Source organism: Meriones unguiculatus, chromosome 2 (genome assembly GCF_030254825.1).
Source record: "Meriones unguiculatus strain TT.TT164.6M chromosome 2, Bangor_MerUng_6.1, whole genome shotgun sequence".
NCBI lineage: Eukaryota > Metazoa > Chordata > Mammalia > Rodentia > Muridae > Meriones > Meriones unguiculatus.
In genome coordinates, this window is record NC_083350.1 from 21,823,187 (window position 1) to 21,850,852 (window position 27,666).

Genomic DNA, 27,666 nt, shown 5'->3' on the forward strand with positions numbered 1-27,666 from the left:
CGCTCAAAGGGCCCAGACGACCGCGGAGTCCGCGCGCACCGACCCTGCGGAGCCCGCAGCTCCGACCGCGGCCGCGCGTCACTCACCCCGGAGGAGACGCCCCCAGCCCGCGGCCGGCGCTCCGCCGCGCGTCACTCAACCCAGGGGACGACGCCCCGGGGCCTCGCGCAGCGCCGGGCCGCGCGACCACCCCTCAACCCCCGCCGAGGGGCGGGGCGGGGCGAGGAGGGGCGGGGCGGGGCGAGCGGACGCCATCGCCGCGCTACCGGCCGGCGGGCGGCGTGCTGGCCAGCGCCGAGCGCCGCGGCGTCCCCGCCTAGTCCCCGCGGCGGCGCGCGGCCGGCCTGGGCGGCGGCGGCCCGAGGATGCGGAGGCGGCGGCTCGCAGAGAGGATGCTCCGGAGCTGAGGAGACGCGGCACCGGAGCGCCGGCCGGCCGCGTAGCGACGTGGGCCGCATGGCGCAGCCCTCGGGCCCCGGCGGCGAGGGGCCGCAGCTCGGGGCGGCGGGGGGCCCGCGCGACGCGCTGAGCCTGGAGGAGATCCTGCGGCTCTACAACCAGCCCATCAACGAGGAGCAGGCGTGGGCCGTGTGCTTCCAGTGCTGCGGCTCCCTGCGCGCCGCCGCCCGCCGCCAGCCCCACCGTCGCGTGCGCTCGGCCGCGCAGATCCGCGTCTGGAGAGACGGCGCCGTCACCCTGGCGCCCGCCGCCGGCGAAGAGGGAGAGCCGCCCCCCGCCCCCGGTGAGGTCGCGGCCCGGTGATCCCCCCCCTTCCACGGCCCCGTGGGGGAGCGGGAGGGCGGGTGCGGCCGCGGGCCCCGGGCTCGGGGAGCCTGGGTGCGTGTCCGCCGGCCACTGCTGTTTACCGGTGGCTGCGCTGGGGGCGGGGGTGAGGGCTCCGAAGAGGCTCGCGTGAGCTCCCTGTCGGGAAGATGACATCTTTGGGAAAGAGCAGTCCCCTCCGTAGCATTTCGAATTTGCCAGTAGTCCTTGGGAATGCCCGGGAAGCCACTGAGCCCCGAGAATTCCGCTGTTTGGGGGAGAGATAGAATAAATGATGACTCCGGGTCCCGAGTGTGAGAATTTGCTGTGATGGAAAGGACAGGTTTATGAAAAGTAAACAGGCCGTTTAGATGAAATGGCTTTTAGCTAGTAGCGCACAATCTTCATGACCTAAACAGTGACACATAACCAGGAGCTTACTCACATGCTTTATTGATGGTAAGACTGGTAATAGGTTTCCCCTATCCGGTTTTATCTAATTCATTCTTTGAGAAGCAAGTCTATTCAAAACATAGCAAAACAATCCACCTTCACCTTTAGAAAGTTGACGGAAGTGTCAAAATGCTTAAGGTGGAAAATGTAATTAGATTAGTCTGTAAAATGACATTTCGTGAAAATCCTTTTCTAAATTGAGGGAAACATTCAGAATTATCAGTCCTACCAGAATGTTCTCATTTTTTTTAGTTAAAGCAAACACAGTTTTATTAATTTGTCTAAAGCCAGCCTTTGTGATGTATTAAAAACCTCAGTCTTTGAACTATTTTCCCGAGTACCGTGTGATGTTTTGTTATATGTGTACCTTGAATAATATTTAAAGCTGACTTTTAAATGATGCTTTTGAATCTCTTTTTTTTTTTTCCTTCAAACATTTTTTTTTATTTGATCTGTTGCTTGATTTTAGACTTGGCCTTAGTGGATTACAGTTTCAGTTGTAACTTATTTATAAGATGCCATGAAAAGATTTTTTTTTTTTTTTCAAAACAACGAGGCTTTGTGTTGGTCCCAAACTGTTTCAAGAGGAAAGAGTGTGTGCGACCTCTCTTCAGAAAAATCTTTGGTTGTATTGAAAGAACAGGCCTCGTTGTCTGATCCCAGAAGTGTTCTGGCTATTTGTCAAAGACTGATAGATTCTTTGGGGTGATTCTTGTAACTGTTGTTGGAACGTTGAAATGAATGAGCTTTTGCATCATTAATATACTTTGCAGAGGATAATGGATGTTTCCCAAAAACTGTAATGGATTTTTCAAAACTTATTTTTAAATTTGTATTTGCTGTTGTGTGCATGGTGTCACAGTATGCGTGGTCAGAGGACAACATTGTGACACCTGTCCTCCTACCTCTAACCAGGTTGTGGGGGTCAAACTCGGGTTGCCAGGTTTGTGAGGCTGTCTCTTTACTCACTGAGCCATCTCACCAGCCTCTATTTTACTTTTATTTTTACATTTTTGGGAACAAAGTCTCATACTTCAGCTGAAGCTGTTCTGAATTCCTGGTTCTTCTGCCTTCACCTCTCAAATGCTAGGATTACTGGCTTGGGCCTCTACATTCTACTTTGTAATGGATTTATAACCATCTTCTTTCTCCTATTCCAACTCATGATCTCTGTTGCCAGATGCACTGAGAACTAATCAGAGTAGTTGATACAGTCTGGAGCATTTCAGGCCCTGCTGGTTAAAATATTTAGGGATGAAGGCAGGGGAAAGAAAATAATAAAAGTACAATGTATGATAAAAGTTTTTAATGAAAATATTCAGGGTTGTCCTTTTACAAATGTTGTTATATTAGTTTATTTCCTCCTGATATTTAAGGATAGGTCCTTGGTTGTGGGAAATACATTGTCTTCTATAGCCTGGGTAGGTCTCAGACTTCCCATGAAACACAGGCTGGCCTTAAACTTTCTCTGATCTTCTTTCCTACAGTTGCCCAAATCCAACTGCTGGGATTACAGATGTGTACAATCATGCCTAGCTTTAAATTTTGGTGTGTGTGTGTGTGTTTGTGTGTTTAGAAATTAAACAGGTTTATTGAGTATACTCCAAGAGGGATCAGGCTGGGCAGTAATAAAATATTGCTTGCCTTCCTTCCTTCCTTCCTTCCTTCCTTCCTTCCTTCCTTCCTTCCTTCCTTTTTCTCTTTCTCTTTTTTTTTATTAATTACACTTTATTCACTTTGTATCCCTCCATAAACCCCTCCTTCCTAATCCCACCTTCCCTCCCTCTCCTTCACACATGCCCCTCCCCAAGTCCACTGATAGGGGAGGTCCCCCTTTCCTTCCTTCTGCTCTTAGTCTGTCAGATCTCATCAGGAGTGGCGGCCGCATTGCCATCTTCTGTGGCCTGGTGAGGCTGCTCCCCCCTCAGGGGGAGGTGATCAAAGAGCAGGCCAATCAGTTTATGTCAGAGGCAGTCCCTCTTCCCATTACTATGGAACCCACTTGGACACTGAACTGCCATGGGCTACATCTGTGCAGGGGTTCTAGGTTATATCTCCATGCATGGTACTTGGTTGGCGTATGAGTCTCTGGAAAGACCCCTGTGCTCAAATTTTCTGGTTCTGTTGCTCTCCTTGTGGAGTTCCTGTCCTCTTCAGATCTTACTATTTCCCTCTTCTTTCATAAGATTCCGTGCACCTCTTACTCTTTTTTAATACACAGTCTCACTATATAGCCCTGGATGGCCTTGAACTCACAGAGATTTGCCTACTTCCATTGGGCTCAAAGTCTTGAGCCACTATACCTCACTTTGAGACCTCACTTTTTAGCTCAGGTTGGTGGCCTGTAACTCACCTTGAATAGCCCAGGCTGACCTACAATTTGTGGCAATCCTTCTGCTTCCCAAGTGCTGGGATTACAGCCATGAGCTTTGTTCCCAGTTCATTTATTTTCCAAGTAGAAGTTAAGAGAAGTCCAGTAACATGTTCAAAGCCACATGAGTCAACTCTTTGACTGCCATTCAGGCTCTGTCCCCCATCCTGTCATCCCCCTTATCTCCCATTAAATGAAAGTAGCCTGCAACCCATGGTGGATCCTGAGAGGGGAAACAGACTTCTCTGGGAAACAGCTTAGCGAGACAGCTTGTTTAGTTGAGGGGAGCAAAGGATATATAAACCTTTGTAGGGTGGGCAGGTGCTTTAGGAGTGAGTGTACATCATGAGGGGGGGTCCCAGTGTGCTGGGGATGCCTCATTTGCATGAGGAAAAATTCCAGGTGCTGCTGGACATGACCTTATAAGGAAAGAGGAAGTTTACCAGGTTACCTCAACTCCTCCAGGGGGCCAGCAAAGGAGGGGGAGCAGGGCTACGTTTGCTGCGACATTCAGGGTGTGGGGATCCTACTGCTGATCTCAGGACTACATTTCCGGGATCTGGACACGCCTCAACCCTACTCTTGCTCCTACTTTTTCTCTGGGCAGGCTTCCCTAAGTCCCATGGCTCCCTGGCCCCACATTTGACTCAGACTGAGGTCTAAGATTTGTAGCATTGTGAAGTGACAGAGATTTTGTTTTATTTCTTTGGAGCTAGATGACCTCGAGAAAGTTCCCCAGTCTCCACTGTCCAGCATGCTGTTGAGAACCAGTATCTCTCACTTTTCTTTTTAAATCTGGGCAGTGAATAAGGCAATATGTAAAATGACTAACATTGATTCTTCCCTCAGTCTTGTTGTCTTTTCACACCACTATAATGCCTTTTGTCTAGGTGTTTTCACTATTCACCAAAATTGGGACAGATGTTGCTTAATCCCAACACCATTGACATTTTGGGCCAGATAATTCCCTGTGTGGGGCTATCATGAGTGCCACATCCTCTTTGTAGTATCTCAGGACTCTACCACTGCTGCAATAACTACTGCTCTCTAGTATGCTAATGAAAGATTATCTATCTATCTATCTATCTATCTATCTATCTGGTCTCTGTGTAGCTGTGGTTGTCCTGGAACTCTGTTTCTCAAGTGCCGGGATTAAAGGCGTGTGCCATGATCCTTGGCAATCAAAGATCTTTAGATGCTAGGCAATCTTTGGACTGGGGACTGGAGAAATGACTCAATGGTTTAGAGTACTTGTTCTTGCAAAGAACCTGGATTTTATTCTCAGCACCTACATGGGGAGTAACAGCCCTCAAAAAATTCCAGTTTTAGGGGTTCTGATGCCCTCTTCTGACCTCCAGGGCCTCCAGACACACATGGTGTGTATGTATGTATGTGTGTATGCCAGCAAAACATTCATAGACATAAAATAGATAAATTTAAGAAAAAATTATAATTAAAAAATTTTTAGACATTGTCAACTATAATATGCAAAGTAGTCCTGGATTAGAACTGTCATTAGCAGACGATGGGTGATAACCTGGATTGTGGCAGTTATTCTTAAATCTGAATCCTTCACCTGCTACTGTTCATGTTGCTGTTGAGCTGAATGAACTGAATGCCATTGGTCTTGCCTACCAGCATTAACTTTATTGAATCTCATGAGAAAGAGCACTTCACATGCTTTTCTGATTTAGTTTAGGACAGAGAATAGTAGAGAATAGTATTTCCTGTCCTACTTATGAGTTTTCTTGTGGTGTGACCGTGTAAACAACAAAAACCTGGTAAACAACAAAAACCCAATCTTACCCCAGTATTCCAGTAAGTTTTCTGTGTATTTACCTCACTGAAATATAAGCAGTTGGTTTGTATGAGTTGGTTAAAAAGGCCAAAAAAAAAAAAAAAGCTTTCTTTTTTTTTTTTTTTTTTCCTTTGCCTTTGTAGTTGCTATTTATTTATTTAGGTCCATTTGTATGTGTAGAGACAATGCCCAACAATAAACAAAATTTTATTTTGCCAAGTTGCTCCAAAAATGAAACAGAGCTAAGTCTAGTATAGTTCTTTATGAGGTTAAAATGTTTACCTGTCTGAGATGCAACAAAGAAATGTTTATAGAGTCATATTAGAGATGAGACTCCCCGTCAGCCTTTCAGGACTTAAATACCCACTGGACAGCAGTCACTTATTTCAACTTTGGTTCCAAAATTTTGATATACCTTTAGTTTTAGATGTATAAAGAACATCAAAAAAATTATGGCCCCATCTTGCTTTTAAATAACCTGAAGGGTGGTAGCAAGATAGATTTTCCTGGGAGGAACAATGCAGGCTTGTGTGCATAGTAATGAGGGGATCCCTTGAGGATGGTTTTTGGTATAGGGAACATTCAGGCTTTGTTTGGGCTGTGAAAGGAGGATGTGATCAGGCTTCTCAGCAAGGTTCATGCTAATGTGAGGAGAGTGGTCTTGGAACAGGGCCTGTTTGGTTTAAAGAGAAACAGTGTTTGTGAAAAAGGTGGACAGAGGAAAAACGGGCTTCAGAGTATTCTAGTCCATTCTTGCTATGTTTCTTGAGTGTTCGCAGCCTGATCACGATCAGCTTTATGTGTAAGAGTATATGTGTCTGAGTCCAGCGTACAAGTCTGGGAGTCAGAGGTGGAATTACGGACTGCCAAAACACATCATTGATTACAAGAATAAGTAGCAGTCAGCTTTGTTGGATGTGTCAGATTAGTTCAATTTAGCAAACATCTTGAGTTTATATTATATACAGGCAACTTTCTGGTTTCCAGTGCAGTTTAAACATAAATAGTTGTAAGAAGGAAAAAAATGTAAACTTAAGTGGTGAATTTATCACGAAGTTAATACTTACCTAGTTTCTTTCCAGGCACCTGGGAAGGTTTAATCACATGTTCAAGTGCTCAATTGCAAAGTGAAATCTAGTTAGATAAAATTGCTGTCACTTTCAATTTCAGTTTACTCCTCAAATACTGTTTTGGATTAGCTGTAAGTAGCCACAGCATTCTGAGAACTTGGAGAATGATACCTTTTAGTTTTCTGTGTTTCTGTCTGTGCAAAGGGAAATAGTTTTATCACATTCAGATATTGATACTTAAGTTTGGACTCTCAGAAAATGGTAAGCTAAGAGTTTTTCTGAACAGAAGAAAAAAAACCTACACTCATTTACCAATGTATGTTGATAGCCTACTCTTATTCTGCATGCATGTTGACTCATGTCTGAAATCACAGCATTCAGGAGGCTGAGACAGGAGGATTGCCAAAGGTTCACAAACAGCCTGGGCTGCATAGTGAGTTTGAGAGAGGTTGAGAGGGCACATACAGAGAAAATAGAACACAGAGGCAGCCAGTCAGTCACACTGTCTTTGTTAAGTCGGAAGCATCTTCCCTGCATCACAGCCTGTAAAATAGAGACAGTTCCATCTGTTTTCTATAGCAGCGCCATTAAAGCTCTGTGTCTTGGGCTGGGTATGATGGTACACACCTTTAATCCAGCTGGAGGCTGAGGCAGGTGGAGCTCTAGTTCAAGGCCACCTATCTACATAACAAATTCCAGTCAGCTAGGGCTACTTAATGGACAAAGAGAGAAAAGGACACCAGTTTCGAACAGGAAATGCACCTTGTACTTCCATACCATGTTCCCAGTCTCTTCTGACGTGTGAGAGTTTTTCACAAGCTTGGCTTTGCCATAATTATGCTTTCATGACTAGACTAGGGCTGTAGGTGTGGAGAACACCACAGTGGTGAAGGTCTTGTTTCATTACACCGTATCCGGCACACAAATCCAGTGTAACGTTGAAGTTAGTGCTGGTTGGTTAAGGCAGTGTTTACCAAGGGTTGTTTGTTTTTTTCTCTCACCAGAAGTTATTCTTGCCTTTCTATATGATTGTTTAGAAATGATACATAAAATAAATATAATTATACTTTTGTATTGTAATGAGTCATACCCAGGGCATTGTGTATGCTGGGCATTCACTCTACCACTAAGTACTCTGGCATCTCCAAACCCTCAATCTTTACTTATTTTTTTGAGACAGGGTTTCTCTGTGTAGCCTTGACTGTCCTAGACTCAATTCGTAGACAAGGCTGGCCTCGAACTCAAAACGATCCATCCTCTGCCTCCCTGAGTACTAGGACTAAAGGCATGCTTCACCATACCCAGCACCCTTAATCTTTAATTTCAGTTCAGGTTTGTTTATATTTAGTCTGATTACTGAAATTTAGGCTTTATAAACTATTGTTTGCTAGTTGTCTACCTCTTCTATATTAATTGTACACTTTAGTTCATGTTTTAAAATATCGGAAGACATTTTTTTACTTGTACAGATAGTATTTTTATATAATTTTATATTTATCTAGATTGATCTATATAATATCACCTTGATTCTTCCAGGAGATCTAAAATAGCAAAACTATTTTTTTCCTTCTTTTAAATTATTATTATTGTTTTCGAGACAGGGTTCCTCTGTGTAGCCTTGGCTGTCCTGGACTTGCTTTGTAGACCAGGCTGGCCTTGAACTCAAAGAGACCTGCCTGCCTCAGCCTCCCTGAGTGCTGGGCTTACAGGTGTGTGCCACTGTATCTGGCTTTTAAACTTTTTAAAAAAGATTTATTTATTTATTATGTACACAATGTTCTGTCTGCATGTACACCTGCAGGCCAGAGGAAGGCACCAGATGTCATTATAGATGGTTATGAGCCATCATGTAGTTGCTGGGAATTGAACTGAGGACCTCTGGAAGAGCAGCCAGTGCTCTTAACCTCTGAGTCATATCTCCAGCCCTTAAATTATTTTTTAACATACAAAATAATGAGTTTTATATATATGATTTTTCATATATATTATATATATCATATTTTGCTTATATTTGGAAGCCATTATTCTCCTGTGCCCCCTTCCACTAGTCCTCTTAACTCTTCAAATACTTCTGTATTCTTGGCATTTTTTAATATATGTGTCCATATGTATTTGTGTGTGTGTGTCTTAGTTAAGGTTTATGTTGCTGCATCAAAACACCATGACAATAAAGCAAGTTGGACACAAGAGGATTTATTTAGCCAAGAGGATTTATTTAGCTTTTACACTTTTATGTTGCTGTTCTTCACTGAAGGAAGTCAGAACACGAACTCAAACAGGGTAAAAACCTGGAGGCAGAAGCTGATGCAGAGGCCATGTAGGGATGAAGAAAATGCTTTGTAGCCACATCTTAGGAAGGCATTTCTCAGTTATGGATCCTTTCTTTCAGATAATTCTATTTTATGTCAGGTTGACATAAAACTAGCCAGTACACTGTGTGTGTGTGTGTGTGTGTGTGTGTGTGTGTGGTATCTGGATTTTGCATATGTGATCAGAGTATCTCCATACTGTGTCTAAGACATTACTACAGTTTTTCCTAGATATGAACAAGGGATTGGTTCCAGGTTTCCCATCTTTACCTTGCCAGGTACCAAACCTACAAAATGCTCAAGTCCCTTTGATAAGATGGTTATGTATTGCATATAATAATCTCTGTGTATATCCCTTTCCCCGCATATGCTTGAAATCATCTCTAGGTTTAAAGACATACCTAATATGATATAAATGTCCTGAAGTAGTTCTATTGTTTGGGTATAAGAAGGGGAATCAGTCTCTGTGTGTTTAACAAGGATGCCAGGGTTTGCTGTTTCGTGGTTTTGTGAATACTTCCCATTTGTGATTGGCTGTTTTCACTGGTGTGTACCTCATGTGTGCACAAGGCTGTTTTATATGTTTTTTTGTGGTACTGTATACTTTCTGTGGGGGCATTTTTCTCTTGCTTGAAAAGCTTCTTTTATTTTATTTATTTATTTTTTGTATTCTATATGTCACTGTTGATATCACTCAGTTTTTAATGTGAAAATACCTATATTTTTAATTTTGTTGTCTTTTTCCCCACCCTTTTGAGGCAGGGTCTCACTTATCCCAGGCTGGCCTTGAATTCACTATGTAGCTGATGGTGAACTTGACATTGAATTGAACATCTTTATTTTTTAATAATTTTTAAAAATCTGAAAGTATAGTATAATTACATCATCTCCTCTTTCTGTTCCTCACTCTGATCCCTTCCAGGCACTCCACTTGCACTTTCTCAAATTCATGGTCTCTTCTCTTTATTCTTACATACACACATATTCCCAAATACATAAATACAGCCTGCTCACTCTGTTTAATGTCACTCTGTTTAGTGTATGTGATCTTAGGGCTGACCCCTGGGCACTGGCTAACCAGTTGGGGCACTCTTCTCTGGGGAAGACCATTTCTCTTGCTCTTCATAGCACTCCCCGGTGGCCTGTTGTTCTCCGCTTAGGGTTGAGGCCCAGAGAGCTTTCCCCTTTCCAGGTTAGCAGTCCATTGGTGTCCTTGTTGTTGACCTTGAACTTCTGGTCTTTCTCCCTGAGTGCTTGGATTATGCAGTGCTGGGGATCAAGTCTCGGGCTTTTGAATATGTTAAGCAGCCCCTCTACCAACTGAATTACATCCTCAGCTCTTGTCCTGATTTTAAGGCAAATTCTAATTAAAATGTAATCTACAGGAAAGTACTAACCATGTGAACCCCCTTGTGCAACCCGGACTCGGAAGTCAGAACAGACCAAGTCTACGGTCTGGAAAGGTCTGACCTGTGCACTTGCAGTCAGCATTGTCAGGACTCCGGATGGTTGAGTGTATTGCCTTCTGTCTCTCATGGAGAGATTCAGACAGAATATGTTTTCTTGACTGACTTTTCTTTCTGGACTTTGTCACGTCAATTCAGTTTGTTGCAAATAGTTGTAGGTGGTTCATATGTGAGAGTCACATTCCTTTGTATGAGTATGCTGTTGAGTCATTCTATTCTACATTGACATTTGGGGTTCAGATACCCATTGTCATGAATAATGCTGCTATTGAACATGTCTTTTGATGAACAGATGCAGCATTTATGTTGAGTAATAATGCCTAAAAGTGCAGTTGCTCATTATTTGTGTGTTCAACGTTAGAGTAGACAGTGCGTTTTAGTTAAAGTTTTCTAAAGTGATTGTACCTCACAAACTTTTCTAAGAGTTATTTATTTTTATTTTATATGTGTGGGTGTTTTGTCTGCATATACGTCTGTGCACCACATGTAGTAGTACCCATGGAGACCAGAAGACAGCATTGGATTTCCTGGAACAGTAGATACATGTGGTTGTGAATCACCAAGTGGTTGCTGGGAATCGAACTCAGGTATTCTGAGCTAGTGCACTTAACCACTAAGCCATCATCTCTTTAGCCACCTCACAGACTTTTAAAATTAAAACCATTCTGAGATGTTTAGATGATTATACTTATTAATACTATATATTTCAAAATAGTAAATGAAATTAGGGATGGTGAGATGGCTCAGTGGGTAAATGTACTTGCAAACCTAAGGATTTGAATTTGGTCCCTAGAACCCACGCGGAGGCAGAGAGAATCAACTCCAAAAAGTTGTCATCTGAACTCCTAGAATGCTGTGGCACACAAACCACTCCCCCCACACCCCTCCAAAAAAAAAAAAAAAGACTCATTTGATAGATGTACACACACTATAATAAAAATTTTTAAAGTCGCAGTGGTGTCACGTGTCTTTAATCCCAGCATTTTGGAGGTAGAGGCAGGCAGATCTCTGTGAGTTGGAGGCCAGCCTGGTCTACTTACTGACTTTCAGGCTAGTGAGGACTATATAGTAAGACACTGTCTCAACCAAAAAGGAAGTGTCTAGGTTATGAAGAGGCAGCCAGGCATCATGGTGCACACTTGTAATCCCTGTACTCAGGGAGGCAGAGGCAGGTGGATCTTTGTGAGTTCAAGGACAGCTTGGTCTACAAAACGAGTCCAGGACAGCCAAGGCTACACAAAGAAACCCTGTCTCAACAAAACAAAACTCAAATCAAGGGCTGGAGAGATGGCTCAGAGGTTAAGAGCACTCTGTCTGTTCGAGAGGTCCTGAGTTCAATTTCCCAGCAACCACATGATGGCTCAGAACTATCTACAATGAGATTGGTGTCCGCTTCTGGCCTGCAGGTGTACATGAAGACTGAACATTGTATACATAATAAATAAATAAATCTTTAAAAAAAAATCCTAACCACAACAAAAAAAAGTTATGAAGAGACTAGGGAGACATGACAGATAAGTGATAGGTGATATCTTAGGTTAAATCCTGGCACAGAAAAAGGATAGTGTTGGAAAATCTGAAGAAATCAGAATTGGAGAAAAAAATAAAAAAGCATTTCAGAGGCAGAGGCAGGTTGATCTCTGAATTTGAGGTCACCCTAGTTCATATAGGGAGTTCCAGCTAGACAGAGCCATATAGTGAAATCCTGTCTACAAAACCAAAACAAACCCAGAAATAAGGTGATATAGATATTTGATGTTTCAGAATGTATTGAAACATCACTTCACATTTCATGTAGTTTTATTTGTTCACTGAAATTAACATGTCCATATTTTTGTTAGTGGTGTGTGGAGGGATTACAGTAAACAAACAAACAAACAAACAACTATTTAGTTTTTGAAAACTTTGAATCTTAGATGTTTTCACACTGCTTGTGTTAATGCTTTTTTTTTTTTTAATTAGCGCTTTTGTCTTCTCATATTTCCCACTTTCTCTGCTACGCTCAGTAGGCTTTCTCAGTATGTTGTGTCTCTGAGAGGTAACGGTGGGTACAGTTGGCAAGTGATGGCAGGGTGTCATCAGCCTAGCTCACGGGCTGTCTGGCCTGTTGGGCTTTTTAGTTTTCATTGAAAACCCAAATGCTGTTAGAGGGATTCCTGTTAACCGTTTCACTTGCACTTTTCACTGGTGTATATTTCCGTGTCTTGTAAGTGGATTGTGCTAGATGCTGAAGGTGCACAGAGAAGCAGAGGACATGTTCATGTCGAAGCTCACAGGTGCATAGGCTACCGCCTGTCCTATGGCTGAGGAATCTCAGAAGGCTACGGAGTACAGAAACCGTGAGCCCAGAAAGAGCGTGGCTGCCCTTGCCTCAGAACAACCAACAGTCACCTTCACCTAGGAGACTACGTTCTGAAATCCTGAAGGAGAGCAGTGGAGTGAATGGTGTCCACACAGACAGAAGCACGTACTTAGGAAGGTTTAGAAATGTGGAAGGAGGTCATGTAGTATCTCAGGTACAAGGCACTGCATGTGTAGACACTAAGTGTGACGTTTGTCAGGCCACCCATTTCCCAGGCTGGAAGCAAATGCTGCTTACTAATCGGTCATGACTTCTTTGCTGCTAAGTTTATAAGCAACCTCTTGAGTTCTCAACAGGATGCTTCAGGCAGCCACTACAATTATTTGGACTTGGCATGTGAGGTTAAACCTGTTTGTCTGCCTTGTGGTGGGTGTTGACTGTGCCCGGAGCATAGGATGTGTGTGGGAGTGGTGGGGAGTGAGACAGGCTAGAAAGGCATGTTTACTGAGTGCCACAATATTGTTTGTGTCTATAGGTTGGACAGGCAGTAGAGCGCATGTGAGGAATGTAAACTGGAAAATGGATAAGCAGATTACTCTTTTTAGAGAGATATACGACTTTACAGAAAGTACTTGTCTTCTGCTGTGCCTGTGATCCCAGCACTTGGGAGGCTGAGGTAGAAGAATTATTTGTGAGTTTGAGGCCAACCTGGGCTACATAGTGAGTACCAGACCAACCAGGGCTACCAGCAAGACCTTGTCTCAAAAACAAAACAAATGAGTAGATATCCGTCTTCTACAAAATGTAGTTGGACAAAGACACTAGTTGGCATTTACACTATCTTCACGTATTAGTTGCCTTTGAGCTGATAAACCATTTAGGAGTATTTCAGCTCTTTGGAAAGAGATGATGAAGATTTGAGCTAGAGCAGTAAGAGTAGAAAGCCAAGTTGGTACTTCAGAAATGGAACATGGTAGAAGCAGAAGAACCTGGAAGGCTCTCAGACTCTCCCTGGGTGATGGGGAAGGCAGTAGGTTGTTAGGGTGGGAAGATGATGATTTATGCTGCATGGAAATTAAGGTGGCGTAGAACATACTTTCCTGGTGGAGTCATGTTAATTTCCACCAAGTTCCTTTGCTTTTTTGAGATGCATGCAGGTCACCTTGATGTCTCCTGGCAGCATGGTGACTGTAGGCAAAATGGTTTAGAGTCTTGGTTCTGAGGCTTCATGTGTGGTGAAAGCTTCTGGTCAGCCACTTAGCCTTCTGGTACTTTCTAAATTTGTAAAAATGGAAGTTGCATTTATCTAGCTCCTGCAGTTGTGAGAACCCAATGATGTTGTATATGAGGGTATTAAAATCTATATTTTGAAGTCCAGAAAATGATTGACTTTGATAAAATGTGAAATGTAGATATTTATAGTTGCCCTAGGTTTATGACCAGAATTTTTGAACAGACTATGGAAAATTTCTTCAGCTGTCAGAGAAAGTTATTGTCTGATTAGCATTCATAGTTCTGCATGATTTCCATGTGTCGTTTTTGCATGATTCTATTTCCATGAAATATCTAGAGGCGGCAACTGTTCAGACAGCACGTGGATGGTGTCGACACTGTGGCTAGTGATGCTCACTGATGTTTATGGGCCATTTGCAGTCCTTTTACCCAGATTTGAATGGACTGTCTGTCTTCTTATTGTGCTTGAACTTTAGGGGCTTCTTCACATTAGGTCTTTAATGTTTTTGAATGAAATGAGACAGTGAATCTGCCTTCTTATGTAGATATCCAGTTTCCCCAAAACTGTCTGTTGGAGAAACTATTCCTTCTCCATTAGCTGGCCTTGGCAGGGACACAGGTAACTTTCCGTAAATGTATTCTTGAATTGAGTTTCTTCTCTTTCCAACTGATTGTTGGTCATTTGTTAACTGTTTAGTCTTCCTTAAGTGATTTAGGAAACTGAGGAGGGCTTCTTTATATCGATAATATAACTGTGCAAGAATATTTTTTAATTTCTGTACATTTCATTTGCGATGTGGTTTGGATGAGACATTTAGACTATTGTCTGACATATATAGAGTTAATTATTGGTGGAAAATTGACCATTAGTTAGCTTTATGGTTGATGTGATGTTCTTTAGTTCGTGCTTATTTCATTCTGTTTATCTCTAGAGAACTTAGGCACTTTGGAGGCTGAATAATAGTGATTTCCGGCTAGTCTGGATAGCATAGTGAGACCTCTTACTCAAAAGCAGAATAAAAACTTAGTCCTTTACCCATAAGTATAATAAAATGTATAACTGGAAAGTTACAGAAGGTTTACTTCTTGGTAATATACATAGTAAAAAAGTTAAACAGCTAAAAATGTATGTGTGGGTTTGCTTGTTTTCCTTTACCCCCTTCATGCTGGGTATTGAATCCAGAGATTTGCATGTTCTAGGCAAGTGTTACACCACTGAGCTCTACTCCCCAAGCCAGCCTAGATAGTTTTGACAGCTTAAACAATTCATATTCTCCTCTTTCTTTTCTCCACTCTCTTTTCTTCTGCTTCCCTTTTTTCCCTCCATTTTCTTCTTTCTTCTGAGGTTTTCTTCCTTCTTCTGAGTCAGGGTTTCACTGTAGTCGCCTTCTGGCCCCTTCTTTCTGGTTCTAGGATTAGAGATGTGCATTGCTACTCAGGTTCTGTTCTGTTCTGATAGAGCCTTAGTCAGAAACAGTTAAGTGGAGCTGGGTGTGGTGGGGCACAGCGCCCAGCAGCCTGGTCTACATACTCAACTCTGGGTCAGCCAAGGCTACACATTGAGACCCTGTCTCAGAGGGAGAGAGAGAGAGTTAAGTGAAAATAAGTGGCCAACTTGTGTCTAAAGGGAGGTAGAAAAAGTACCTGGGACAGATCAGCAAGGCTCTACAGGTGAACAGGTGAAGAGAGTCTCACAGCCTATATTGTAGAGAACGAGAACAGACTCCCAAAGGTTGTCTGCAGACTGCCACACATGGCTCTGTGCCATGTTTAGGCACAGGTACACACACACATACACACAAACACGCACACGCTAGTGTCTTGTTGTTTGTTTTGTTTTTCTCGAGACAGGGTTTCCCTGTGTAACCCTGGCTGACTTGGAACTCACTCTGTAGGCCAGGCTGGCCTCCAGCTAAGATCAACTGGCCTTTGCCTCTTGAGTGCTGGGGTTAAAGGACTGAGCCACCACACCCAGATAACTTTTGATATACTAATAGGGAACTAAAATATAATGATATTTGTTTATGGATGAACTCCAGGTCTTCAGTGGCCATGATATTTTAGAAATTCAAGTATGATTAGATTGCAGAAAATTTTAATTGCTAAATTTCAGCCTGCTCATTATTCAAAATTGTGTTTTATTTTATTATTAAAGTGACAACTGTCTTAAATCTCAGCTCCACCTCACCCACCCCTTTTGGAGGCAGGGCCTGCAATTTTTAACTGTGTAGCCCAGGTTGGCCTAGAATTCAGGACAATCCTATTGCCTCAGACGTGTAAAGTTAGCTACTGTGCTTGTGCTGTGATATTGTGCATAGTGCCTCACACTCGATAAACACATGTTCTGTCTCTGAACTATATTCCCAGCCTCTTCAAACATTTTTGATTCCTCTTACCTTTCACAACCCTGCCTTGGCTGCCCATCCCCCTTGCTCTCTAGGATGACAGCAGCCTCCTGGCTGACCTGTGCCTGTGCTGTGTCCCTCTGGACAAGGCTGACATGGAAATACAGTCAGCTCACTCTTTGTTTTTTTTGAGACAGGATCTCACTGTGAAGCTACATGGCCTTGGATGACCTGGAACTTGCTATGTAGACCAGGCTGGCCTCACTCATTGAACCTCTGCCTCCGGTGCAGGGATTAAAGGTGTGTATCGTTGACTCTTGCCTAGTACCCATCTGCATTGGAAAGCACACCTGAAGGCCTGGGGCTCTGATCTGCCCGCCTTGCCTGCCTTTCTCCATCCTGCTTCTCCAGCCTGAAGTCAGCCCTACACACATTGACGTAAATGTCCTCAAGAGGGCTTGCCTGGCTCACGTGAATTGGGTCGTTTCTGTTCCCTTTCTTTCTCTTCCTTTTGTGTCCCTAATAGCATATTGCCAGTTGTCATGATGGTTAATTTATGTCTGCGTTTACCAGAATGTGAGAACCGCAGGGCAAGTGCCACGTCTGCTGGCTCTCTGCTTACTGGTGTTTACCCACGGTGTTCTGCAGGTGTTCGTGGGTTTGTGGGACTGCTGAGGGGATAGACAGGTTCTTATCATACAGCCGTTGTTATCTTTCAGTTTTAGCATGAAAAGAACATGTTTGTACTTGGTCACATGTGTCCAACAGTTGAAGTTGAATCACATAGGAAAAAATTAAAGAGTGATTCTGAGCCATTTTCCCTAAAAATTTTGGAAAATCTGTGTCTTTTTGGTGGGTATACGTTGGTTCTTTATAGCCAGCTAATTTGCATCCTATTGAGAATATGACTGGTGATTCAGAAAGTATGGTAAGGTTTGTTACTCCAGAGAAAGCTGTCTACCTTAATTTAGAAGTAATATTGACCTATATGAAAACCTATTAATTTTTTTTCTGAAACTATCTTAAATTCTACCTTCAGGCTATGTGCTTCTTCAACATTTACAGTCGTCCTCGTGTGTGTGTGTGTGTGTGTGTGTGTGTGTGTGTGTGTGTGTGTGAGAGAGAGAGAGAGAGAGCATATATAACAAAGCTGGGGAGCCCTGGCTGTCCCTGTAGCGCTCCTGCTGTGTTGGCATGTGTGTGTGCGCCAGTCATTTGACTTCTGTGGCTTCCCCTTACTCATCTTCAGAGTGAATGGGTTGTGCAGTCACGTGCAAGGCTCTGGTGGCGTGTGGTTGGGATTTCCGATTCCTGGGTCAGCAGCTGGGTGTGGAGTTGGATGACAGTGCTTTGTAGGTAGTTGGGAATGCTGTGTTGCCTGCATGTTCTCTTGAGGTGCTCAGCGGTTTGTGTGGGGTAACCAAGCGCAGCTGCACAGTGGCACATAAGGTTTTGGTATTCGTGGAGAAAAGTGTTTTTAGTTTTGCATCAGGGGTGATTAGAAGGAATCTAAGTTCAGTAGTCTGTGCTTTTTAACCTCATACAAAAACCATTCCTTAAGCACTTTATTATTTTTAGGTGCAGCGTTGTTCACAGATTCTTGTATTTGTCCTAGCCAGGGTCAGCCAGTCTCCTGAGGGTACCTGACTCTTCTGAATTAGCTGGGATAGGCTCAGGTGTACCTTTGCTAAGTGGAGTTCTCCCAGTGTTGGTGGGCAGGTTTTTTTTTTCTTTCTTTCTTTCTTTTTTCCATTTAATTTTACTTTATGTGCATTGGTGTAAGGGTGTCAGACCACCTGGAACTGGAGTTACGGACAGTTGTGAACTGCCATGTGGGTGCTGGGAGTTGAATCTTTGGAAGAGCAGACAGTGCTCTTAACCACTGAGCCATCTCTCCAGCCCAATGTGGACAGTTCTTAAGTTGGGTAATACCTCTAGTTCCACATCAGCACCTAGAGCTTCCTCTCCTTCCCTAGCTTATGTTGTCACACAGCACAAGCCGTGACTTCCCAGCGTTGCTCTGCTTACTCCTTTGCTTATGCTGTAATACATGACAATGGATTTCAGAATTTTCACCAATAAAAAGCTAGTTTTCCAGGCATGGTGGCACATCACCATTAATTACAGCACCGGAGAGGCAAGCAGATCTCTATGATTTCGAGGCCAGCCTGATCTACGCAGTGAGTTCCAGGCCAGTCAGGGCTGCACAGCCAGACCTTGTCTCAAGAATCAAACAAGGAAACCCAATTTAATATAGGTTTCTAGTACTTATTGGTTTGCTTGCCTTTCTGGGGGGTGGGGTGGAGGTCAGGAACTATTGTAACTTAGGTTGGTCTCAAACTCACTCTGTAGCCAAGGATGACCTTAACATTTTTATTCTCTGATCTTCATCTCCCTCGTGATGGAATTACAGATATAAACCATCACGTCTGGCTCACACTGCTCTGGGAGTTGAACCCAGTGCTCTGTGCAAGCACTGGACCAGCTGAGCTACATTCCTAGCCCTTAGTTCCAGAGTTCTGTGATTCTTTCTTTAACATTTCCTATTGATAAGGTGATCCATGTACTCTTAAAGGTGCTGCTTTCCTCTCTGCACCATCTGGTGTCCTGTCCTATGTAGTAAGTGTGTGTTCCCGCAGAGGTACGCTGTGCTCTGCTTTGAACGCTTTGTAACAGTATGTTTTAGGTCAACGAATTGCCAGTTTTAGGAGTCTTAATTCCTGTAAGTAGTCTACCAAGTTTTATGTTAGCAACAAATTTATGTCATATATGTAGCAAGTTCCACTTGCTATATAAAGCCTTAGAAGTTAAGGTAATTTTATATATGTTCATGCAGTTTTTATTGCTTGTATACTTCATATTTTACAAGACCCAAGGTCCCTATTTTCTAATCTTAGTTTCAGCTGTTGTTTTATATTATTTAGGATCATTAGATGTTAAGGAAGGATTTCAACTTTATTTTTCATTTTAAGAATTAGGTGGCCTACAGATACGATTATTTATATTTTTCTTTGATGATGTCACCATGAGCAGTAAGATGAGTAAATCCTGGGAAGTACTTACACAAAGCACTGGGTTCAATTCCCAGTACATGTGAGCCAGATGTGGCAGTTCATATATATATATGTATGTATATACATATATACATACACATAATTCCAGCACTTAGCAGATGAGAGACCCAGCTGTGGAATAGGTATAGATGCAGCAGGCTGGGAGAGGTAGGAGCTGGTAGAGAAACACTGGGCAGGAAGGCTGTGCAGACATCCGTGTAGACACCTATGATGATGACGCTCAAGAGTAGTTGAGGTCGGTAAGGTGGCTTTAGTGAGTAAAGGTGCTTGCCACCAAGCCTGATGATCTGAGTCAACCATCAGGACCCACATGGTAGGCCTTCTCATCACACATGTGCTCTGGCACCTGTTTGAGTGCACACATGTACAGGTAGATACATGTGAGAAAAGTATAGATGGGGAAATTGAAAGTTTCTACTACCCATTGTAAAGTTTTTATCTTTTCTTTCTTGTTATTGGTTAAATAAATGACTCTTTTAAAGTTGCTGTTTTTATTTTCAAAGTAAGATTTTGTTCCAAATTGACAAAATATATGGTTGTACAGGTTCGTGAGCATTGTGTTTCATTAATACGGAAAATACTTTCATTAGTATAGCCAGCTGTTCAGTTCTAGGTGTCTCTTTCTTCTTTTCTTTTTTTGTTGTTGTTTTGTTTGACACAAGGCCTCACTCTCTAGTTCATGCTGGTCAGACACTCTAGATACTTCTGCCTTAGCCCAATAGTCAGTCAGTCAGTCAGTCAGTCTGTCTGTCTGTCTCTTTCTCTCCATTGTCTATGTGTATTTTTGAGACATTGTCGCACTGTGTAGTCCTGCTGGCCAGGAGTTCACTATGTATACATACTAGCCTTAAACTCACAGAGATCCTCCTGCCTCTGCCTCTGGAACCACAGTCTATACCACCATGCCCAGCTTTTCTCTCTGTCTCTCTCTGTCTCTGTCTCTGTCTCTCTCTTTCTGTCCTTCCTTCCTCCCTCCCTCCCTCCCTCCCTCCCTCCCTCCCTCCCTCCCTCCCTCCCTTCCTTCCTTCCTTCCTTCCTTCCTTCCTTCCTTCCTTCCTCTCGCTTTCTTTCTTTCTTTCTTTCTTTCTTTCTTTCTTTCTCTCTCTCTTTCTCTTTCTTTCTCTCTTTCTCTCTTTCTCTCTCTCTTTCTCTCTTTCTCTCTTTCTCTCTTTCTCTCTCTTTCTCTCTTTCTCTCTTTCTCTCTCTTTCTTTCTCTCTCTTTCTTTCTTTCTTTCTTTCTTTCTCTCTCTCTTTCTTTCTTTCTCTCTTTCTTTCTCTCTCTTTCTCTTTCTCTCTCTTTCTCTCTTTCTCTCTCTCTCTCTCTCTTTCTTTCTTTCTTTCTTTCTTTCTTTCTTTCTTTCTTTCTTTCTTTCTTTCTTTCTTTCTTTCTTTCTTTCTTTTCCTTCTCTTTTTTGGGGCAGTTGGGCAGTCTTATTATTCTTAGTTGTCCTGGGCATTGCTATGTAGATTAGGCTAGCCCAGAACTTGTAGTGATCTTCCTTCTTCAGCCTTGAGTTCTGGGATTTGGGGATTTTAAGTATGCAGCCAGCTGAATGAACCAATAACTGAATGAACCAATAACTTTGTGCATGCAAAATATATGTAATAGGTTTTTCATGTTTAATAAAGCCTTGACTATAGTTGCTTGAATTATATATCACTGACTTTAAAAGCCCACAATCATTTGAAAGTAATTTCTTTTATTTTTGTTACAGGTAAATTGGGATATTCACATTGTACAGAAACAGAGGTAAGAAAAATCTGAATATTTCTGTAGAGCAGCCTTATGCTTTTTGTCATGACTTGAGTGGTGAACTCTTGCTGTGGGTGTCTCAGTTTTGAGATGAACAGGCGCATATCTTCTCCATTCAGGAAGAACAAATGTGAAAGAAATCAGTTACTCGGCTGCTTGTCTGTAACATTAGAAGAAATGGCTTAAATATAGCTTTCCTGTATTTGTAAAATTACTTAACATTCAGGGTCCTGAATAACAAGTATTTTAAGTTTAGTTTATCTTTTTCATAATACAATCTGGTATATCATAATAATAACATGCTTGACTGTGAAAACTGCCATAGTGCTTCTTTAGTAGAAAAAAAATTAGGACATGGACATTGTTTCAATGAGATTAATAGTGAAATGCTCAGATGCTTAGTTCTTTCTTTTTTTTTTAATCCCCCACCCCACAGACAGGGTTTCTCTGTGTAGCCTTGGTTGTCCTGACTCACTTTGTAGGCCAGACTGGCCTCAAACTCACAGCAGTTCACCTGCCTCTGCTTCCCTGAGTGCTGGGATTTAAGGCGTACACCATCATACCATGCTCTTTTTTTTGTTTTGTTTTGTTTTTGTTTTGTTTTCTTAGTCAGGATTTCTCTGTATAGCTCTGAGTGGCTGGCCTTGAACTCACAGAAATCTGCCTGCCTCTGCCTCCCAAGTTCTGGGATTAAAGGTTTGCACCACCACCGCCTAGCTTGCTTGCTTGTTTCTAAAAGTTGGTTAATGATTTTAAAATAATTTTGGTAATTTTATTCTGGATTTTCATGTGAAATTGAGGAGTTTCTATGTGGTTGCTTGTGTTCCTTGCAGAGATTTCAAGAACAACATTAGAGGCCAGGTGCCTGTATGTATGCTATCCTGTCTAGTAGCAGAGCCCACAGACTAGAGTGTTAGCAACCTTGTTAATGCCTACATACTTAAGAAATGTGTGTCTACTTTTATAATGCATCTGAATATTGATAATAGGTTTTGGTACATTTTAATACATTTGATATGAAATGCAAGCTTCCTAAAAGATGTTACATAATTAAAAAACAAAAAATGTATTCTTTGAAAAATTCTGTTTATTTTTATATTTTCTACTCAATTTTAAAAGTACAAATAAATTTTTCTAAGTTACTTTTTTAAATGGATTAAGATCTAGTTAGGCTTTTGATGTATTTTCCAGAGGATGTTAAGGAGTAGGTTCAATCTGAATCAGAAGATAGAAGTGTTGCTGTAGTTTCAGGGTCTGTATTTTTATAGCCATGAAATTTTGAGTGATGAGTCCTCTCCTTACAGACCTTTGTCTATAAAATATTTAGAATAGTTTCTGTTAAACTCACAGGCATGGAACTATAAGGAGAGAATTATCTGTGGACTGTTTCGTTAGCTCCCAAGGCACTCTGGTAAATTAGAGCACACAGACATAGTCTGCATCCTCCTGCATTTGGAACTGAACTGTGATGCTGAAATGCAAGGCTTGTCATAAGTCTCATCAGACTGTGTTGCATTGCCATGAGATCAGCGTGGTTTTGACATTGTTCGGAATCTGAGGGGATGACGGTCAGACTAACTGCAAAAGCAAACACGACATCTGGCTGTCCATTCCTGAGGCCGTTAGAGTTTAGAAAGTTGTAAAAAAAAAAAAAAAAAGTTTCCTTAATATTTTTGTTAAACAGTAATGTTTTTTTTCTTTCTTAAAATGTTATTTATATTAATGTGTTGCAGGTTAAAGTGGTTAAATTGTCAGTATGTTTAAATTTTGTTCTGATGTCTAGCGTTGTGAACATTAGTAGTTCACAGGCTGCATCAATGAAAGCTGTTTAGCGACAATTATTATTACTACTTTCTAGAGAGTGTCAAGGTTGGAAAACCAGGCACTGTTGGGCTCGGGGGCTCCTGTAAGTGCTGCTTGTTCCTGAGATGTGGAGTTGGCAGAAGCTGGAGTGCTGGCGTGCTGAGGCAGCAATGTAGACTCCCTGCAGGGCGATACAAAAGCCAGTCCTTGCAAGAGAGGTTGCACTGGACGAGAAAGGGTACTCTGAGAGCCTGCCTTGTTTGCTGAATTGAGTGTCTCTTAAGGAAGGAGACTGCCATATCCTAGTGTGAGGCAGAACCTCTTGTGCTGTGGCTGGCAGAAAGTCCAGACCAAGAATGTATGGAGCTAGCTGTGTCAGACACGTACATGTGTCAGGCCTGTGCATGTCTGAGTTAATGAAGATGAAGCATGCCTCGATATAGCATGCTGCTCTTCCTTGGAGGGGAACAGGAAGGCCTTGATTCCGAAGCAACCATCGTAGGCTAATGGAGGAAAATAAAATGACCTTTTTTGAAGCTGGAGGAGCCTGATCAAAGCAATATAGGGTTTTTATAGCGCATAAAAACCGTGTTATGAAATATGTTCAATTTTTAAATATGAATTTGAGTTTATTTGCGTTTTCGTGAATGTGTACAATATATTTTGATCATATCCATTCTTATTTTCACTTTCCAACTTCTTTTGGATCCTTTTATTCTTAGTTTTACTCCCCAACTTCTCTTGGATCCCCTCCCCCCCTCCAAGTTTTATGTCCTTCTTAATTCCCTTTAAAAAAAAATTAACTACTGAAACAGTTTGTGCTGCCTATGTGTGCATGGGGGTGAGGCCATCCATTGAAACATAGTCAGCCTACCAGGGGCTTGTCCTTAAAGAAAAGTGACTCTTTCCCTTTGCTGGTTAGTTTTGTTTGTTTGTTTTTATCATTTTAAATCAAGCTAGGTTCATCTGGGAAGAGGGAATCTAAATTGACAAAATGCTTCCATCATATTTTTTTTATTAATGATTGATGTGGGAGGACCTAGCCTACTGTGGTAGTGACAGCCCTGGGCAAGTGGTCCTCAGTTGTGTGCGCGGCCGAGCAAGTCATGAGGAGCAAGCCTATAAGCAGCACTACCCCCCCACCCCCATCCCCCACCCTCCACCCCTCCCCCCCATCCCCCACCCCCGGCCTCTGCTTTAGTTCCTGCTTCAGGTTCCTGCTTGAGCGCCTGCCCTGCTCTCCCTTCATGGTGGACTGTAAGTGATGGAATGAACCCTTTCCTTCCTTGTTTTTGTTCTGGTGTTTATCACAGCAGTAGAAAGCATACTAGAGTATTTTGCCATGGATGTCAGTAACTCCTCAACCAGGGGAGGAAGCTTATGAGCCGGTCCTCTCAGCCTACACTAGAATATGGACTGGCTTAATTTTGTGCAGGTCTGTGCAGACAGCCACAGCTGCTGTGTCCAGAAGACAGCCTTTCAGCCTGTTTCTTGAGGACCTCCTGCTCTTAACGTCATTCTGTCCCATGTCCTGTGGTGTTCACTGAATGGGAGAGTGTGATGTAATCTCATTTATGGCTGAGTACACAGTAGACATGTATTTCTGCACTTTGACCACAGTCTGCTGTGCAAGGAAGCTTCTCAGATGGGGACTGAAAGCAATAATCTATGGTATGGGGATCTGTATTTAAACGGCAGTTTGGCACTATGTCTATTTGGTGAACTAATAGTCTCTCTGTATGGCTTGCGAGCTCACTAGCCATGAGTATATGGCCAGGTTTCTATACCAGGGCACCTGCTTTCCTCCTGGGGAAAGGCCTTAAATTTAGTATAAAGTGCTGGCTACTTTAATAACATTAATGCCACTCACTATTGCACACATGAGGATATCAATCTTGCCATCCGCTGGTCATTACTACAGGGTTCACAGCTGAATACAACTGCTGATGTCGTCCCTGAAGCAGCTGACAGATCACTTTCTGGTGCCCTTAGAGCTAGGCATTAGAGAGGAATTGAAGGTGAATGCTAGCTTGATTTTTCTATGTCCTGTTATCAGTGTGTGTGATGTCTTCAGCAATGGTGTCTTCCCTACCGTGAAGTTTGGGAAGACAGTAGAAGCAATGGCAGTATCAGGTATTGTTTGGGGTTATGTATTTGGGGACACACACACTACCCAATATTAGTTTTTTGTTTTGTTGTTGTTGTTTTGAGACAGGGTCTCTTTTCTTTTATTTATTTATATTTTTATATTTTGTTTTTTTGAGACAGGGCCTCTCTATGTAGCCTTCACTATCCTGGACTTGCTTTGTAGACCAGGCTGGCCTGGAAGTCACAGAGATCCACCTGCTTCTGCCTTCCTGAGTGTTGGGATTACAGGCTTCTGCCACTGCAACTGGCTTTTTTTTTTTTTTTTTTTTTTGAGACTGGATCTCTCTATGTAGCCATGGCTATCCTGTAGATCAGGCTGGCCCTAAAGTCATAGAGATCTGTCTGTCTTTGCCTCCCAAGTGCTGGAACTGAAGGAGTGTGACACCATGTCCAGCTAGTTAGTTTTTTTGTCAACTTGACACAAGCTAGGTTCTGGGAAGAGGGAATCTAAAGTGAGATGTCTCCATCCAAGTTTCCTGTAGGCGGTGGTGGTGGTGGTGGTGGTGGGGGTGGGGGTGTATTTTCCTGATTAGTGGCTGGTGTGGACAGTGGACAGTGCTTCTCCTCGGCCTGTGGTTCTAGGAGGTCTAAGAAGTGTAGCTGGTGGTGAACCTGAGAAGCAAGCAGTAGGCAACCTTCCCTTCATGATGTCTGCTTCAGTTCCTCCCTGACTTCCTTTCATGATGAACTGTAAGCTGTAAGCTGAAATAAACTCTTTCTTCCTGAAGTGGCTTTCGGTCATGGTGTTCTATAGAAACTTAACTAAGATGCTTTTCTCACAACTCAAGGGCAGGGATTCCATACTGGCTCTGGACTTTTTATTTGGCAAACTGTGGCTTCTTGGAGGCTCCTAATCTCCTGTGTACTGTAATTCTTTTAATCCTCCTCCCCTATGCTGTGTGTGTGTGTGTTTAGGAAGCTTATAAAATAGGACGTTTTCATATGAGTTTTTCAGATCTTCTTAGTATTATTTTTTTTCTATTCTCGCCTCTGTCTTCATATCCCCCTTCCATCTTCCAGTGGTTTCCTTATTTCTTCTTTAAAATTTATTTTACTTTTGAATGTTTTACATTTCTTTACTTATTTTGTGTGTGTGCTCACACAGGCATGTAGAGGTCAGACAACAGTGTTTGACTGTGGTTTCTGGAAGATCAAACTCAGGCAGTCAAGTTTGCTGCCATATACCTTTAACCATAGAGCCATCTTGCTGGCCCTTGTAATTCTCTTTTAAATACTTTCCCTAATTCATAGAAACCAAACCGAAGTTGAGTATAAAAAAGCCATAGAGTACATATAGGTATTCAATCAGGCCTTTTCCCTTAAGAAAACCTGATGTCTCTTAAAACTAAGCATTTCCCCACATCTCTGTCTTTGGAAAGGTTTTGTTGTTTTCAGTACTGGGTGTTTAACTTCAGGTCCTGGCACATGATAGGCCAGTGCTGTACTGTGCGGCTGCGTCTTAGCCACCTGGAAAATGTTTTCACATGCTCACTGTTCCCAGCGTTGGAATCTGCGAAAGAAATATATCCCTCTTGCCTTGTCCTGTCCTGTCTTTTTTTTTTTTTTTTTTTTTTTTTTACTTAGAGATGGGGTTCTTGCTATATGTAGTCCAAGGTGGCCTTACACCTGCAGCTAGACTCTTGCCTCGGCCTTCTGTGTGTCAGGGCCACAAGGACGTACTATTGTGCTGGTTTAGCTGTTTTCTTCTCTCGTGGCCAGATTTCTAGGGAATCTTTCATATCATTTAAATAAAAACAAGGTTTTCCCTGTGAAGCACATGCTGGGCTTTAACTCACATTTTTACATCTAGTGAGTGTTACGAATTCAGTATGTGCCATCATGTCTGGCTTCAACATGAATATTTAACAGTTTTAAATAAACAGTTCAATTTCCCCCATTTTATAGTTCTTAATAAATTCTAAATTTTACATCAATTGTACAGAATTCACATCATTTCCCTCTTCTTTCCTTGCCCCAAACCCTCTTATGTTCTCTCCCTCCAACCCTTTCCACACCCCCTCCACTGCCTTCGAACTGGTGCTCTTTTTTAAATTATTATTACTGTTACACACACATACACACACACACACACACACATCTGAATACAACTTGCTGAGTCTGTTTTGTGTTTGTATGTATACAATCAAGGTGACCACTTGGTTTTTGAAGGTATAATTTACACACGGTGAAATTCACCCTTGTAAATTATGTTTCTTTTAGTGTTTCACAATTACATTCCTTTGTTGACCATCCTGATCAAATTCTGTCATCCTTGGAAGTCTGACCCCACAGCTCTTCACATCCCCCCTCCTGGCAGCTGCTTTTTTGTTGCTGTTGTTAATACTTTAAGGACACCTACACTCTCTCTTTTTAGAAGTTGCTCACAGTTCCAGCTGGTAACTTATAAACTTTTAAATGGATGACTGACCTGTGCTTGCACTTGCCTGTCCAGAAGCAGGTCTGATCCAGGTTGAGGGACAGCTTTTACTACTGCCATTTTACAAGTTTTTCCTACAACCGTTATTTAAATAGTATGTATGGATTGTAATCCTTGAAGAAAATTGTTGCACACTTAAACAATTACTAGATGGTAACTGAATTTGTAATTCCCATTTTCTGCATGTTCCGTTCAGTTTTGCATTAACTGCTGCCAGTTACCCAGCACTCAGCCTTTTCCCTGTGAGAGGACGTGGCTTAACTGAGTAACTGGAATGGGCTGCTGTTCTTGAGCTGGAATAGGTCAGTCCATTACATAACATTAAGTTAGCTTCTGTCGTTA

At 42.4% G+C, this 27,666-nt stretch overlaps 1 protein-coding gene across 4 annotated transcripts in view; it reads left to right on the forward strand.

Moving 5' to 3' along the window:
• The first annotated feature begins 242 nt into the window (after window positions 1–242).
• Window positions 243–27,666, forward strand: part of Spire1 (spire type actin nucleation factor 1) — a 108,792-nt gene continuing 81,368 nt past the window's right edge. For 3 of the 4 annotated variants that reach the window (XM_021664439.2, XM_021664438.2, XM_021664440.2), the window contains exons 1-2: window positions 243–742; window positions 20,899–20,933. In XM_021664439.2, the coding sequence (XP_021520114.1) occupies window positions 457–742; window positions 20,899–20,933 (321 nt within the window). In that variant the 5' untranslated portion in view covers window positions 243–456. The remainder of the gene's footprint in view (window positions 743–20,898; window positions 20,934–27,666) is intronic. The other variant, XM_060377122.1, reaches the window with a different exon arrangement.